General features: G+C 38.3%; 1 protein-coding gene across 1 annotated transcript in view; it reads right to left on the reverse strand.

The window, feature by feature from the left end:
• cntln (centlein, centrosomal protein) overlaps nucleotides 1-15,060 on the reverse strand; it is a 120,475-nt gene that overhangs the window by 18,012 nt on the left and 87,403 nt on the right. Inside the window, exons 24-25 of the mRNA XM_088006486.1 lie at nucleotides 13,490-13,687; nucleotides 7,014-7,088 (exon numbers count right to left, since the gene is read on the reverse strand). Coding sequence (XP_087862612.1) covers nucleotides 7,014-7,088; nucleotides 13,490-13,687 — 273 coding nt within the window. The remainder of the gene's footprint in view (nucleotides 1-7,013; nucleotides 7,089-13,489; nucleotides 13,688-15,060) is intronic.

A 15,060-nucleotide genomic window follows, 5' to 3' on the forward strand; every position in this document is an offset into this window, starting at 1 on the left:
TATCAAGAGTGAAAACATCCTAAAAACTAAACTGAAATATAAAAGGCAACAATGTTTACTATTGGCTCAGTTTAAGTCTGCTTCTTAATTTTTAAAAGTTAAGGTAAAATGTTTTATTTCTAAGAAATATGTTTTTTTTTATACTTCAAACTTGATAGTAAAAATAATTTTGCATTGTTTTTATATTTGACTTTTAAGCAGTAACAAGTTTACTCATTAAAAAAAGGGTAACACTTTATTTCAAGGGGGTGAATAAGACTGACATGACACTGTCATAAACATGATATAACACCTGTCATGAACATGAATAAGCCTTCATGAACATTTATGACTGTTGTCATAAAGCGTCATTCGGTAAATTATGACACTTTTAATACAAAGTTGACATTATTCAAAATGTCTTTGTTATGACAACTTGACATTAACCAATAAATCATTACTGTTTAAACTTTACCTTTAATAACATAAAGTTACCTAATTTTTAAAGTGCAATCAGTAATACTTTTATAACAAATTTATATCAGTAATGATTTATTGGTTAATGTCAAGTTGTCATAACAAAGACATTTTGAATAATGTCAACTTTGTATTAAAAGTGTCATAATTTACCAAATGACGCTTTATGACAACAGTCATAAATGTTCATGAAGGCTTATTCATGTTCACGACAGGTGTTGTGTCATGTTTATGACAGTGTCATGTCAGTCTTATTCACCCCCCTTCAAATAAAGTGTTACCAAAAAAAGTTTTTTTACTAGCATTTTCTGCAGCTACTAGAGAACAAGGTCATTTTTTAAATTCAGTTACTGGATTAATCATCAGAATAATCAACAGGTTACTCAGTTATTAAAATAATCATTTACAACAGCTCTGGTACCAAAACTCTGGAGTTGGCAACATTTGGAGGAGGAGGCGTCGCAAGGTCTGATCAACCAATGAGAGAAGGGATTTGGATGATGTCACAGTTTACACTCAAGAAGTCATTAATTCTATTTTTTTTCAGTAGAGAATCAAAATGACAAACAATCAATGTAGATAAATTACTATGTTCTGAGTGGATCTGTTTTCATGTTGAAGATTAAAACATATTCATTTTTTAACAAAGATCAGTTCACATCAAAGGTTTAAACCAGTAATTAAAGTCTGATCGTAGAATATGTCATTTTGACAAGTGGCAGTGGCTGACAGTGATTGTGAACAATAACCTGCACACACACCGGTTCTCCTCTCTGGAGTTTTTTCTGCACTGGCAGACACACACACACACACACACACACAGTGACTGATGGGTTTGCTATTGACAGGGCCACTGAGATAATAAAGTGCTGTCCCCCTGGCAGCTCCATTAGATACTGACAGTGACAAGATGAGGCTGCTGTGAGTTTGCGCAAATATATAGGCACACACACACACACACACACACACACACACACACACACACACACACACACACGCGCGCGCTATCATCCTGTTTCAGTGACAGGCCAGCCAGTTAGGGACATGGATCCCTCATCTTTCCTTTCACAGAGTCTATTTCTGTCTGTGTCTTTTCATCTGAACAAGTGTGTGAGTGCACCTCTGGGTATGATCATATTCCTGTTAGGAAAGTGTGTTATTAGTGTCACAGCGAAGGTGACAGCCCGGACCAGTCAACTTCCCCAGGTTCTGCTTGTTGAGCTTCTCATAAGCTGTGACAGAGAGCGGAGAAGCATAGTGGGAAAAGGAACGTCCTCTGAAGGATTTTTTAAACCAGTTTCAGGCTAAACTGGGGCTAAGCAAAGAACCAGTGACAGCACTGGTTCTGGAACTGGAGTTAGGCTAATGGGGAGCAAAAAGCAAAAAAACAATCACAATGTTGTGACTATGTTTTGTTTTGCCTAAACAGAGACAGTAAACCATAAAAGCTTGTTTTCAAGGCTCCTCCTATTTTCCAGATGTTTCTCCAGAACTAATTTCAAGATTTTCCTTTTTGAAGTTTTCTTCCATTTCAATTTAATTGACTGATTTATGAAGATCTTTTTTGACTTTTGTTTGCATTTAGAGTTTATACCAGAAATGTACATACACTGTATCTGACATTAAACTAGACCAACACTTCCTGTGTTGGGTCAGTTAGGATCAACACATTTACTTCTGTTTGCTAAATGCCAGAAAAATACGAGAGAATATTTGCAGTTCCTTACCACCTTATGAATTTGCCTTTTAAACTGTTTGGCTCTGGTGAAAAGTTTAGGTTTGTTTCCATGAGGTTTTCACAACAGTTTGCTGGAGTTCTGGCCCATTCCTCCAGACAGAACCGGTGCAACTGGGTCAGGTTTGCAGGTTGCTTTACCAACACACTTTTTCAGCTCTGCTTTGCTCTTTGAGGACCAATTTGTGTGAAAGGCATCACCCTGTCTTAGGTCCTAGGATGTTATATATTTTCATATATTGTTGTTTCCTTATGAGAAGTGCACCCGTCCTTCCTACTGCTGGACAACATGATGCTGCCATCCATGTAACCACAGTTGGGATGATGTTCTCAGGTTTGCAATCTTCTCATTTTTTTGCCTCTGAATGTAAATTTTGAGTGAATTTGCATAATAAATTCAGACTTTTCACGTTGCTTTTGGAGAAATCACTTCTTCTCTGTCGTCCGTGTCCTCGATGCGTCTGTGTGTGGTGACTCCAGCAGATGAAATCAGCACTTTGTGAATCGACACCAAACCCTTGAACTTGCTTTGCTTCACAATCCTCTGGAGGCTAACCTTTTTTTTTCTACCACAGTTTTCCTTCCACTAAACTTTCCATTGATATGGATGGATGAAGAACTTTATGAACAGCCAGTTTCTTCACCAATTACCTTTAATGGTTCCTGCTTGGCACCCATTAAGTCAGCAGCCTTTCCATAATATTACATTTCTGTATTAGAAAATAGTTTATTGAACATTTATGACATTTTTAGTTGTATTTACCTTTAAGCCATATTTATCAAAATGATCAAAGATAAACAAATTAAATGTATCAGACTTTATGTAATGAAGCTGCATATGAGTTAAAATACATAAGATAAATCTAAAGGTAAACTGAAACATAGTTTAAGTTTTGAAATTTCTCTCCCGCAGTCTTTCCACCTGACTGGTCTGAGAACAAAACACCAACAAAAAAGTCCTGCAATGTCAATAACCTTTAACGTGTAAAATGTAAGCAGATCATTAAGTCACTGACTGTGTGACTTAATGATGAATATTTATTATTCCATTAGGAATAAACTGAAAGAATCAAAGGAAACCCTGTTAAGGTAAATGACATTCTAGATCAAATTAACACAATATGCAAAACTAAATAAATTCTCACTAAGTTTTCTGGCATTTAGCAAATATAAATATTTTTGATATTTCTAACAGACCTCAAACAAGTTTAGTCTAATTTTACTTTAGGCAATGAAAAAAAAGTGTTTTTTATAAGCTGTATGAAAATATTGGGTTACAACTGTAATTTTCTTTCCTATTTTAGGTTTTTAATCAAGAACGATATTTTGTTTTATTGCAAAACTGTGCAGTTTGAATATCAAGCATTTTCAAAGAGTTTCTACAGAAATCAAGCACTTTCCATACCCTGAAAACTGAAGTTCAAGCATTTTCAAGGACTTCAAGCACCAGTACGAAAAGGCCTGTCGCCATAAGCAATAAATCAATAAATCGCATGATATATTAAAATGAGTTCAATCATTTCCATTTGAATGATATGCCCATTTTTTCTCTTTTCTCTCTTTCTACAATAAACTGGATAATAAAAGTTTTCAGTCTGGTGTTTTCGTCTCTATTAAACCTTTTTTTAAGGAGAATTTTGTTTCCAGAGACTTCATAATTCATTTTATCTGTTTTTGAATAATTAAAATGTTTTCCAGTGTTAAATGTTCATTAGAATTTAAAGCTTACTGATCTTAGAATGTTTTCTTGCATTATATCAGTTGAAAATGGTCTCAAAACAACAATATTATCATTTATCGCAATATCTTCTGGGATAATTTATCGTCCATGAAAATTTGTTATCGTAACTTTGAGTAAAGACCTGGATCTGATTAATTAGACGCCTCAAATATTAAAGGAAACATGATGATGATTTATGTCCCCCGAAACGATCAGGACAGTCTCATGTCCACATATGAAATTACAATTAAAAAAACCAGCCCACACAGAGTGAGATAAAATGAAAATATAGGCAGAATAACAATTTAGAGAAATAAATAAAAAACAGAAGAAGATGGACTTGAAAGGGGATAGAAAAAGTCTGATTCGGTGAAGGGGGGATGACTGCAGCGGTCCCAGCGGTCCCTGCAGGGACCTGGGGGCAAGTCTCAGCCTTGTCATACTCTCCTCCTCCTCCTCTTCCTCCTCCACTCTGCACACCATCTCCACCCCCCACCCCGCTCCTCCACCGCCCCTGTTCTGCCCACGGAAAACGTCGATAGCAGGCTGCCGGTGCCGAGGTCTCTGGTGGACACTAGCTCATTCTCCCGGCATCGACAGGCCCGCCAAATCAATATTTAGTTCCCCACTAACAAGCTGCCTCGGGGTCTGAGCCAGAGAGAGAGGGAGGGAGAGAGAGGAGCGCGGGACAGAGGACGGCGGAGAGAGACAGAGCAGGGACTGAGAGCTGTCCAGCTAGAAGGGAAAAACATAGATTCAGAGTGTGTGTGTGTGTGTGTGTGTGTGTGTGTGTGTGTGTGGGAGGTGGAAAGGTCAGGAGAAGATCTGGGGAACAAGAGAACAGTGTCTGCTGTGTGTCGTGGTGCGGAGGCGACGCATGAGTGCCTGCAGCAGCTGCTGACATGGACACACACACACACACACACACACACACACACACACACACACACACACACACACACACACACTCCTCAACTCTCTCAATCATACGCGTATCACAGCGAGCAGACGTTGACAGTGCTCAAGCAGAGCTCCAGCAGAGAGCACTCACAGATGAGTGGCTGTGAGCACACAAAGGCTCCAGCGGTGAGGATGCACTCGCCCGTCTTTGTTTCATCTTTTGAATCATTGTTTTCGAGCCTGGAGCAGGATCACCGGGGTGGGAACTCAAATTCTGCTTCTATTTACTCGATTTGCGTGAACCTGCTGCCCTAATTTTTTTATTTTTTTTTCTCCATTCAACACTGACAAAGCAGGATATTTACAAACCTGAGAGCACATTTATAGAAATGCAAACAACTTCAGATAAAAGCTTTGAAACTCCAAAGAGTTAAAATTATTTGTAAAACAAAAGTCTTTAGGCAAAAGTCAATGTTTTAATAAACATTCAATGCAAACTTATAGATAATCCTGAGTCAGATATTGAAATGATAACTGAGTCTGTCCAACTACATGGACAATTAAACAAAACTACATGAGCAGTAAGTAGGAGAGTCTGTAAGATACCATTTAGGAGAATGTATTTTGGTCAGCTTGGTCATTAGGACCAAGAAATATTACAACTTTGAATTGTTTCCTGAAATCATTTTTTAAATAATTAATGTTTTTACATGCATTTTTCTTGCAGATGATGTTGTTTCTATTATATTTAATCTAAATTGCACTGCTTTTAGATATGTATTAAAATCTGTGACAAATGAAAGCTTGTTTATGTTCTTCTGCATGTTAACTGTATTAGTTTTTAGTCCTTTCCATCAATCCGCTACAGACGAAAATGATCCTCTTTGCTTAAATGTAGCGTATTTACAGGATGTATTCATTTTGATAAATATGCACCGTCCTGTTAATCAAATACATTTAATTCACAATTAAAATAATCATAAAACAATTTGCACACGAAACAAAAAATTATCTGCAGCAACAATCAGAAGGAAAAAAAAAGGTTAAAAATCCTCTAAACTATCATGTTAGATGTTTTTTTCAGAGCGAACCGCTGGATGTCCACACACCGTCCCACCAGGGATTTCATGTCCACACATAGATTTCCAGTAAACAGATCAAGACCACCTCTGTCCTAATTTTTGTGTCAATCCCGCAGGAGGTCCTCGCATTGATCAGAACATTTTAGCTGCGCTGTAGAGAATATAATCCCAAGGATCCGCTCGCTTCTCATTATGAGTTTCAGTCTCATTTAATAGACTGTGGGGGATTATTTTCTCAGCTCTGCAGTCCAGAAGTGGAATATTGGACCTTCTGCATCTTTCACAGCTCTCATCATCATCATCTGGTAGTCAGCTCAGGTTTCTGCAGGGATTTGGTTCTAACAGCCAATTATATTTATTTTAAAAAGAAAATGACACTTTTAAAAACAAAACAGCCATTTTGGATTGAAAGGCCACTCAGAAACGAAGAAACCATCACTCCAAAAGAAACAAACAAACAAAAAGAAGCCAGTTTGCAGTTTGCAAAGTCATTCAAACATGAAGACTCAAACATTTGGACATGTACCCTGTGGTCTAAAACTAAAATTTAAGTGTTTGGTTGTAATGATCATCATACAAACTGTGATGTACGAGGGTGGCAGCATCATGATGTGAGGATGGTTTGCTGCAGGAGGGACTGGTGCACTTCATAAAATCACTGGCATCATGAGGATGAAACATTAAGTGGAAATATTGTAGCAAAATCTAAAAACATGAGTCAGAGAAGTTAAAGTTTGGCCATAAATGGGTCTTAAAATGGGCAGTGACGGTAACCATATCACCAAATAAGTAACAAAAGAACAGAGTCTGGAGTCGCCGTCACAAACTGACCCAAACATTCAGAATAATTCAATGTCAGACAGTAGCTGACTTAGTAACTTATTTAAAAACTTATTTTCAAGTGCATTTCTTATTTGATGGAAACACCACAATTGTAAAATTGTGTTTTATCGACATGAGTGGAATATCAACAAAGTTTTGTGCAGATTTGTAATGGAAACATAACGACTGAAAACAAATACTGATGTGTCTTTTGTCATAGCACAAGTCAACACCTGGTTCCAGCTCTGCTCACTATGCAGACGTGTTTGACCCAGTAGAACAGGTAACTATTGCTGACCTTCTGCTGGAGGATGAAGTTCAGGTGGTCCAACCAGACCTGGTCTCCGGACATCTCTGTGCAGGTGGCTGACCTCTGGAAGCACAACAGCAAAGAGACGCTACTTATTTTTACTGACGGGAGACAGAAAAATTTACATTTTGCTGTTGCACTACAGGCCTTGATGGGAAAGAAGGTATGAAGGAGTGTTGTTCGATGACGCAAATTACCACAGAATCTTACATCAACCTGTCAGGGTTTTATGTCTACAGGCAGAACTGTAGCTTCACACAACAGAGGACCTTGAAGCAATGCATCTGCATACTGAGCAACTTTAAACAAAGCTCTCCTTGTTACGGCCAATAAACAATGTGAAAAGTAACTGCACACATGCACAACTTAGCATTTATGCAGAAACTGTTAACTTCAAACCTCCAGTGTCGCTGCTGAAGCTGTTGTGACAACTATATTACATTTTAAGGTTTGAAATGGCTGAAGAACAGTCGGTGCAAAACACATTTATTTAAAACTTTTCAATTCATACAAAACAACACAAAGTTAAACTTGAAAGTTATTCCCTACATAAACTGACCAGCTGATAAACAGACATGAAAGGAATCCACAATTAGTTGTAATAATAAAATCTGAGAAACATTTATTTCAGATGCAAAAACAACTGAAAAAAATACTGTAAGCCGTTTTAAGCAATATAAATTAAGTACAGTCACACTGACGTCGCTGTAACGTTTGGCCCTTTCAGTTTCAATCAGAGCTTCAACAATGCAGAAATTAAGGAAAATGAAGCTGATGGTGAACAAACAGAAGAGGAGGAGAGAGTTGGACAAAACAGCTGGTGTTTGTGCTGCTGCTGCTTGGAAACGCCAATCCGACAATAAGCTGTAAAGAACTCCAGTTTCTAACTCAAACGGTTTACTTTTAGCAGCAGGATCAAAACATTCACAAATATATTAGAATAGTTTGTTTCAAACACTTAAAGATTATTCACCATCACTTTAAACATCTTCCAGTCCGTTTTGATTTTGTGTTAGCTCCTCCTGGTCGTGTTAGCTCCAGCTGGTTTGTTTGCACAGATCTTTCATGAATAACAACAAATGAAAATGTGGAGTTTGATTTGTGGGCTTGTCAGGCTCCATGACCTTCAGGTCCTGTGTTTTGGTTGCAGGCTTGAGTCCACTGTAACCATCGCTACAGCATGCATTGAAAAAATGGCTAAGTCCGTTGGCGAAAAATAAAAGAAACAGAATTTAACATTTTTGAAGTAATTGTGAGTTTTTACATATCACAAATGACTTGGGTTAATGTAACAGGAAAACTACAATATATCTAGGCCAACATGCTCAGCTGGTTGAGAATCCCTTAAGGAGTCAGAAAGTCATTCCTGCATTTGGGATCAGAGCATACAACGCCCAACTGTCTTTAACTACACTCATTTAAAAACACATATTTCCATAGACATACCTTTTTATTTTATTTACATATTATGTCATATTTAAACTATTCATAATGTGACTATTATTTATATTTTAACTCTTTTTGATGGGAGTAAGTGGATCACTCCGGTGTCTCTGATTCTGATATCCAGTCGGTATCATTTCACCTCCGTGGTTTAAGACTGTCTATCTGCAGCGTTATGCAAAAGCCAGCATTTCTGAAACTTGGAAGCAAGTTGGGAGAAAGAAAACGGAAGAACCCATAAAACTTTGATGATTACAATCTTTCAAAAATGCCTAATGGGACATTTCCCTTGGCTCTGGACTGAGCTCTACCAGTTTCCTCCCGGTGTATAATCTATGGCCGCTGTATTTACTTCATCAAACAGCTGCATGACTCTCCGGATACAGCTGACTTCCCAGGGTTTGGACACAGAAGCTGCGAGGGTTTTCCTTTTGGACCTGGCAGTGAGACGTTTTTACCTGCGTGTTTATTGCTCCAGACATCTGCCACTGAACAGAGTCCTTGGATCAGGGTTGTTTTCACACAGCCACACTGGAACCTGGGGAGTTTCAGAAGCTTTTTGTTGCAGCTTGTTTACCGTTTCAGATTATAAAACCAAACCGAAACCAGAAAACACATAACCTTAAATTTACTTGAGTAAATTTCTTTTGATCTTGTAGAAAAGTGCTGCACTAAAAACAAAAACTGAGACAAAGCAGGTCGTTTGTGACTGAAAATCTCAGTAAATGTGCGTCCATCCTTGGTAGACATATAACAAATAACTAACCCTTCCTCTAACATTATGGTGTAGAAACAAACTGGTCTGGCAATTAGAGCCTGATTACATCTGGATCATTAACTCCACAACAAGTTACCAGGGAGCCTGCAGCCGCTCAGGTCTGCGCTGCGTTGCACACCGTGGAACGGACAGAGGCAGAAAAAAACAAAACACAACAAAAAACCAGGAGAGCAGCATGATGTAAGAGGGTAAATATGAGCGGAGCAGGTATTTCTCAGCACACACATCCTCTGCATGCATGCAGCTACGTCCCATCAACACTTTGGTTTAGAGAGGCGGCTTTAGTGTCATCAGCTGATGAGTTTAACTCTTCAGGAATAATCTAATGACAAACTTTTAACTTCTACACTGAACCAACATACCAACACTAATCCTCTGCAGCAAAGACAAAAAGACAGATTTAAAAACAAATGTGCTTATAAAACTTAATTTATGACTAAAGATGAACAAAAAACATAAAAAATAACGGTTCATTGAGGATTTAACACACAAAAAAAGGACTGACAGAGCAGTAATTTTGTTCCCTTTGTTCTGTACAGTAAACCAAGTAAACTACAAACTCTGATCAGAATCAAGGATTATAATTTAAAGATAAAAAATCTGTTATCAGATTTTAGACACGAGAAAAGTGATTCTTCTGGAAGCTGATTAAAGTGAATCTATTCTCACTGAATTCACTCCAGCAAACAGTAAAACATCAACATGTGCTTACAAATATGACGGCATATATTCGATGGGCTGTACATAGATATTAAACCAGAACGTATAATTTTGACCCTGTGTAGTTTAGAGAAAACCAATCCTTCATTTAGGCCTGGGAACCAAATTCTTACTTTAAAAAATATTATTTCATTATTATTTAACCAGGAAGTTGAAATAAGAATTAGGCAACACAAATCAGAATTACACAAATTAGTGAAATAATTGATAATAAATAAAAATAAAAGACAAACACAAACCTCCAAAGTAAAACAATGACATTCCTCCTTCACTGCCTGTTTTATAATACTTTTAAAAGTTAAATATGTGTCACGTAGAAACACTTTACAATGAAAAACTTACTTTAAAAGCCACTTAAAAATGTAAAGAAAAGTGTGAAATGTAAACCAGCCTTATAAATATATCAACATATCATCTATAAGTACCAATAACAGGATAAACGTAGTAAATAAATATCAATTTTATACAATAAATAGTGCAAATAAGAATTGAGTAGCAGATTATTGGTAGCAGTGCAAATGTAAACATGTAGTCAGTTCACTGTAGAGTCTGATGGAAAGGAGTTTTATTCTAGTTGTGCACATCAGTCATGGCTGCGAGTATTTTTACTTCGAGAACATTTTGTAGATTATTCCAGGATTACAGGGTTTTGCCAAAAACTGTCAAAGTCCAGGGAGAATTTTAAAGTTTCTACCTCAGTACTCTTGAAATAAGAGAAAACTAACTTACAAGGAACTTTTCAGTGACAAAAACTAGCTTGTTTTAAGTCAATAATTCCTTAATATCGATCAAGCAGTACAAGGACTATTGCCAGATTATTTCACTTACAACATGGGAAAAATGTCTTGTTATAAGTGAAACAATCTGCTAAAGGAACAAACACTTCTTCATCAATATTAAGAAATTATTGACTTAAGACAAGCTCATGTTTCTTGCTGAAAAGTTACTCTCCAGTTGGTTTCCCCTTATTTCTAGTGTACTGAGATATTTGCAATAGAAACTAGACCAGAATTACTTTGTATGATTGTGTGTTTTTGCAGTGTTTGCAAGAAAAATGCAAGTTCATAACACTTGGAATATATTATTCTACTCCAAACAGTCCCTTGTGATATAAATATGCAGATATATTCGCGGCACAATGTGCAGCCCTAATGACGAGCGTATGTAAACTTCTGACCAGAACCGATGAGAGAAACTTGGTCTCAACCTGTTCTCTGTCATACAGGGGTGGAGCCGCTCGGCAACGGCTCCAAATTGGTTTCAAGTGTGAGTAAGTGCCTGGTGAGCTCCTTCTAATCCAGTGATAGATGAGGGGAAGTCCCCAGAGATCCTGGGCTGATTGTAACATGGCTGTTAATTGATGACTTTGTTGCGAATGATCTATGGTGGAGAGAGGAACTCACCAAGTTGGAAAACAGTTGGAAACACTTCTGCAAGCGTCCAGCAGTCAATAACAGGAGCTTCAGCTCGGTGACGGCTTTGATGCCAGGAGCAGAGCTGCACTTTGTGAAAACTTGGAATGAGTTTCCAGATTGAAATCAAACAGCCGTAAACACGGCGCCGGACCTTTCTCCGTGTTACCTGAACTCAGGACCTCATCGGTGCGTTTTGTACATCTCACCAACATCAACAAAGCTCAGACAAAAGCAGACATTACTGGAAGAGGCACTACTGACAAATCACTACTAGAAGAGCTTGAGTGTTCAGTCTTTGCAAAACATCCTTAAAAAAAGAAAAGATACTGTTGGAATTAATAGTAGATATTGGAAAAAAGAATAAGAAAGACATGAAATGGTGAAACAAAAAACATCAATGTTGTTGCAACTCCTCTGGTTTTTCTGACAGCTTCAACCCCAGGAAGACTTCAACAATAAAAAAACAATATTCTTCATCAACCTGTGTCCAGCGTTTTCGTACTTTGGCTGACAGGATCCAGGATCCGGACTCCTCACTCACCTTTTTGTTTACAAAAATTACACCTCAAATTTCCAGTCGGACTGAAGTTCGGGGTGTTTGCCGGACGTCTAACTGAATTTATCTGCCTGTTCTGAAGAATAAGTTTGAACCGCGTTTGCCGAGTCAGGTGTGTTAACGTCCATCATCAGCAAACACAGTTTGGACCTTGGACCAAGAAAATGTCCGCCGCTGTATTTCCTGTACATGTCTGTTCAGTCGTTACATGTGTAATTTGGGATTGTACTAAACATGAAGTTATTTCATTGAAACAAATATAAATATATATGTTAATAAATGATTAATAAACACTCCATCAAATAAAAAAATACCATATAAACAAAATAAATATAAAAAGCTCATTTCGTTGGGTTTATTTATTCATTTCAAGGACTTAAATGAATAAATATGTATATACATGTAAATACATATGTACATATACAGCCACTATATGCCAAGTTATGGAGGAAGAAATTATACTCTGAGATTAATTGTAGCTCTTGTCACATTCTTACTTAGCTGAAGACATTAGTTACCATTCATTTTAATATTTTCTTCTGCTTGCCATAATAGCCGTGTCTGTGGCTCTGCTCCTCTTTCCCCTTTTCTCCTCATTCTCAATTATATTTCCCTCCAAAGTCACAACTTTCTGAAATAAAATTTCAGAAAGTCAAACTGTTGTTTAAATCCACCAAACCTCTGAGTTTGTGTTGTTCTTAGATCACTGATAGGGAAGCAGCAGCTTTAGCCACCAAGGGATCCAAACTGTGACATTTCTGGAGACGTTTTGGGCTCTTGGCAGCAGCTTTGTGCTTCTCATGGAGCACATGTCTCTCCACAGCCTTAACCCCCGCAGTGCCAAGCTTTTTTAAATGAATGGGTTTGGCAACAACAGTCACATGAGTTGGCAAAAGAAGTGATCCAATGGCAAATATAAATCTGCACTTAGACGCGAAAAAGTTAGCTAGCTAACAAGGCTATGTTAGCAGCTGGTTAGCAGTAGCCAAAACCGCCGAAAGTCAGAATGAAGTAAAGTTTCTGACTGCAACTCAAACTTCTGACTGACAAAATAAATATTTAAGACCTGTCATTGACGTATTTATGGACAACTTAGATGTTTTTAAATTAGTTAAAGACATTTTAAGGCCTCAATTTTAGATAAATAAATTAAAGATCTTTTAAGGATGTGCAGACACCAGTCCTGTTATACTCTTTAGGTATGTTTTACAAAGTCATCAACCTCATGATTTGCATCATTTCTGTGACATAAGAAACTAAGTAACTCGCTGAACATCCTCAGAGTAGTGAGTCCACATTGTTTTTAAGTGTTGACGTTTCTCCCTTTTCACCCTTGAAGTCAGGAGTTAATTTTGGAGTTTCCTGAGGTCACGGCATGCATCATCGACGTTGATGGTACGGTATTTTTTCAGGTTGTCGGCGCGAACGACAACCAAAAACTTTCCAAATTTTATAGCAGGAAAACTCTCATGTGTCGAGAGCTCTGTAGGTTTTTCTAAACAAGATATAGATCCTCCTGAAGTCAGAATAAAATGCTGTCCTTCGGCCTTACCTGATCCGTTTCCATTATATCTGCCAGATCATTCTCTGACATATTGAGGATGGAGGCAGCGATGGACTTGGCTTTGATCATGGACTTGGCTGAGAGGCTGCTCTTCTCCGCCACAGAGCTGGCCTGCCTCTGCCTCCTCCTGCTCATCAGCTGCTGTTTGACCTCTTGAACGTCTAAAAGTATTTCACTGGCCAGGGTCTGAGAAGGGAGGAGAAGAAGAGGAAAAAAGAGGGAGGAGAAGAGGATGATGAAATGGATGTAGAAAAACAAGAGGGATAGCGCTGCCCGGCAGATGAATAAATGAAATTGATCAAGCATGCGCCAGAGAGGCCTAGTACATTATGGAGGAATATTGAGTTTGACAAAGTCAGATTCTCCTCGGTTTTGCCTCACACTCCCCTGTAGGAGTGTGGACCTCGGGGTTTGTTGCCCCGTTGATTGAAAGCTGAGGGAACACGGCTTTGATATTAAACACACCCCGAGTTTCTCCAAAATCTCCACAGGCAGAGAATCACGCTTTGGAGAGGGAGAAAGACGGAGCGCTATGAAAATACAGCCATTCATTTATTTATTTGCTTTCTGAAACGTCTTACAGTACAACAGGGCAGCATAACAGTGTTAATAATTAAGCTAAAGAGGGGCTGTCTCAAATGGTGCCCGAGTGGGCGGCGAGCGAGACGAGGAAGGCCTGGGGTGGCACGGCTGTCAGGCACTAAATGGGAGTACGCTCTAAATACAGAGAGACAATTAAATGTTAAAACTGCCACTGTACACTAGGAAGTCAATAAAGTAAACTCCCCTTTGCTTCATTTTGAGCTTATTGATCGAGGCAATAATCTTCTGCATCATTCCCCTGCAAGCCGGCTGAAAAGCTGACCTTGGGTGGATTGTCAGGTGAGAGAAAGCTGCAGACAACAGAACTCAGAGAAAGAAAAGCACCGGCAACAACTTGTTCTGCAACAGGAAACGATATAAAGAGAGAGGCTGGTTTACGCTGCTGCTGCTGATACCAACACAAAGTCCAGCCGAGGGACTGAGTTAAAAGGTTAATCTCACATGCAGCACATATCTCAAATCTTTTGAATTTCACACACAAGTACCAGACGTGGTTTGCATCATGAGACACAAAGTAAACAGCATCTCCCATACTCTGTTAGAACATACAGAAAAAGGCAGTTTACGTGGAATTTCAGACCACAAATCCTACATAACCTGCTTTAGGTGAACAACTTGGTAGAAAAAGCAAAAGGTGTGAATGAACTGAGCATGCCCGATACACTACAATCGCTTCAATTTGACTAACCGTCAGATTTAACTTCACATTTCTTTCTTTACCCAGAATGCCCTGCGCTGTACTCCATTTCCTGCTTTTGGAGCGGTCTCTGGTTGTCTTGGCGTTCACATATGCATTTGTTCACTTCAAACAGAACAATATCTAGAACCTCTAAATCTTTGGCTAAATGAAAAGTGTCTGCACATTTTTGACAAAACATAAACCTTTCAAATGATAACATACTCCTGAGGTTACTGGGCAGATTGGAAAAATACAGAATGATGACAGAATGCAGCTC

This window comes from Poecilia mexicana, unplaced genomic scaffold (genome assembly GCF_051168715.1).
Source record: "Poecilia mexicana isolate PSO_F unplaced genomic scaffold, ASM5116871v1 scaffold_1, whole genome shotgun sequence".
NCBI classification, from domain to species: domain Eukaryota; kingdom Metazoa; phylum Chordata; class Actinopteri; order Cyprinodontiformes; family Poeciliidae; genus Poecilia; species Poecilia mexicana.